The sequence below is a fragment of the Alligator sinensis genome, unplaced genomic scaffold (genome assembly GCF_000455745.1).
Source record: "Alligator sinensis unplaced genomic scaffold, ASM45574v1 scaffold265_1, whole genome shotgun sequence".
Classification (NCBI taxonomy): Eukaryota; Metazoa; Chordata; order Crocodylia; family Alligatoridae; genus Alligator; species Alligator sinensis.
Window position 1 is genome coordinate 317,299 of NW_005842961.1, and position 1,401 is coordinate 318,699.

At 63.5% G+C, this 1,401-nt stretch overlaps 1 protein-coding gene across 1 annotated transcript in view; it reads left to right on the forward strand.

The window, feature by feature from the left end:
• NDUFA4L2 (NDUFA4, mitochondrial complex associated like 2) overlaps positions 1–1,401 on the forward strand; it is a 16,596-nt gene that overhangs the window by 11,686 nt on the left and 3,509 nt on the right. The window contains exon 2 of the mRNA XM_025192704.1: positions 864–952. Coding sequence (XP_025048489.1) covers positions 864–952 — 89 coding nt within the window. The remainder of the gene's footprint in view (positions 1–863; positions 953–1,401) is intronic.

The following is a 1,401-nucleotide window of genomic DNA, read 5'->3' on the forward strand; positions in this document are numbered from 1 at the left end:
AGTCCATCCCAGCCTGTCCCAGTTAACTCCAAACTGCTGCACTCTCCAATCCAGCGCTCAGGCTGGGTCCCTAGAGCCTGAGCCCTGAACAGCCCGGGGCAGTGCTACGGGAGAGGGGCAGCTGGGGGCTAGGGTGGGGGATATCGAGTGTGCAGGATGGCAGGGCATGGGGATGGCTGGCTGGCTGAGTGGATAGATGTGGGTCTGGGTAGATGAACGTATATCCAGCTGGACGGCCAGGTGGACGGCCCTGGGGCCGGGTGGATGGATGTGAGGCCAGAGAGATGGATGTGGGGCTGAGTGGAAGGACATAAGACTGGGTGGGTGGACATGGGGCCAGGGGGATGGATGTGAAGCCTGTTGGATGGACGTGGGGCCAAGTGGCTGGGTGTAGGACCGGGTCGGGTGACAGACATAGGACCAGGTAGATGGCTGTGGGGCTGGGTGGATGGCCGTGGGGCCAGATGGACGGCATGCAGGCCCCCTGGCACCCCAGACATGGGCTCCGCTGCCCCCCAGGCCCCCTCCTCCCGCAGCTCTAACGAGCTGCCCTTGCAGCCCCCCCGGCTCACCCCCCAGCCATTCCCAGCGGGGCCGGGGGGCGGGGGGAGCCAGGGGCCGCGATTTCTCATTCCCAGCTCATTTCCTCTCCCGCACGGGGCCTATTTTTCTACCCCTCTTTTAATTCAGTCACTCAAGCTGACAGCTACAGTGTGTACGGCGCCGGCGACAGGCCCGCGCTGCCATATTCCCCCTGTAAATCTCCCGGTGTGTCAGCGCTGCCTTCACTCTCCAGCCGCCCTGATAAATATTCATTTTATTTGGGGATTTTTCATCTCTCTTCCCTCTCCCTCTCCCTCCAGCTGATCCCGCTCATCAGCTTCATCGGCCTGGGCATGGGCAGCGCAGCGCTGTACCTGCTGCGCCTGGCGCTCTATAGCCCCGATGTCAGGTACGCGGCTGGGGGGGCGCCGAGTCCCTTCGAGGGCATCTCTTCTGGTCAGGGGTCTGTACAGCTCCAAGCACACCTGGGCACCAGTGGGGGGTGTGCAAAGAGGCCTCCCCTGCCCCTCTTCTCAGGGTGACACAGCTGGGCCAGGTCCCTGGATGCCTGGATCCTGTTCATGTCTCTCTCACTGACCCGCTTGGGGAGAGGGAGCCTTGGGCCTCAGTTTCCCCTCCTGCTCAGGCTGCTGGAGCAGGGGCAGTCCTCTGTGTGGCACAAGAGCCGGAGCTGGTGGGGCACAGGTACGCATGGAGCCTGTGTCCTCCATGTGCTAAGCAGGGTCTGAGCATGTTCAGCCCTTGGATGGGAGACCTGTGTGGGGGGGGCTGCGGCCTGGTTCCCAAACCCCCCCAAGCAGGGCCTGGTCCAGGAGCTCCGTCCATAGGCACCGATTG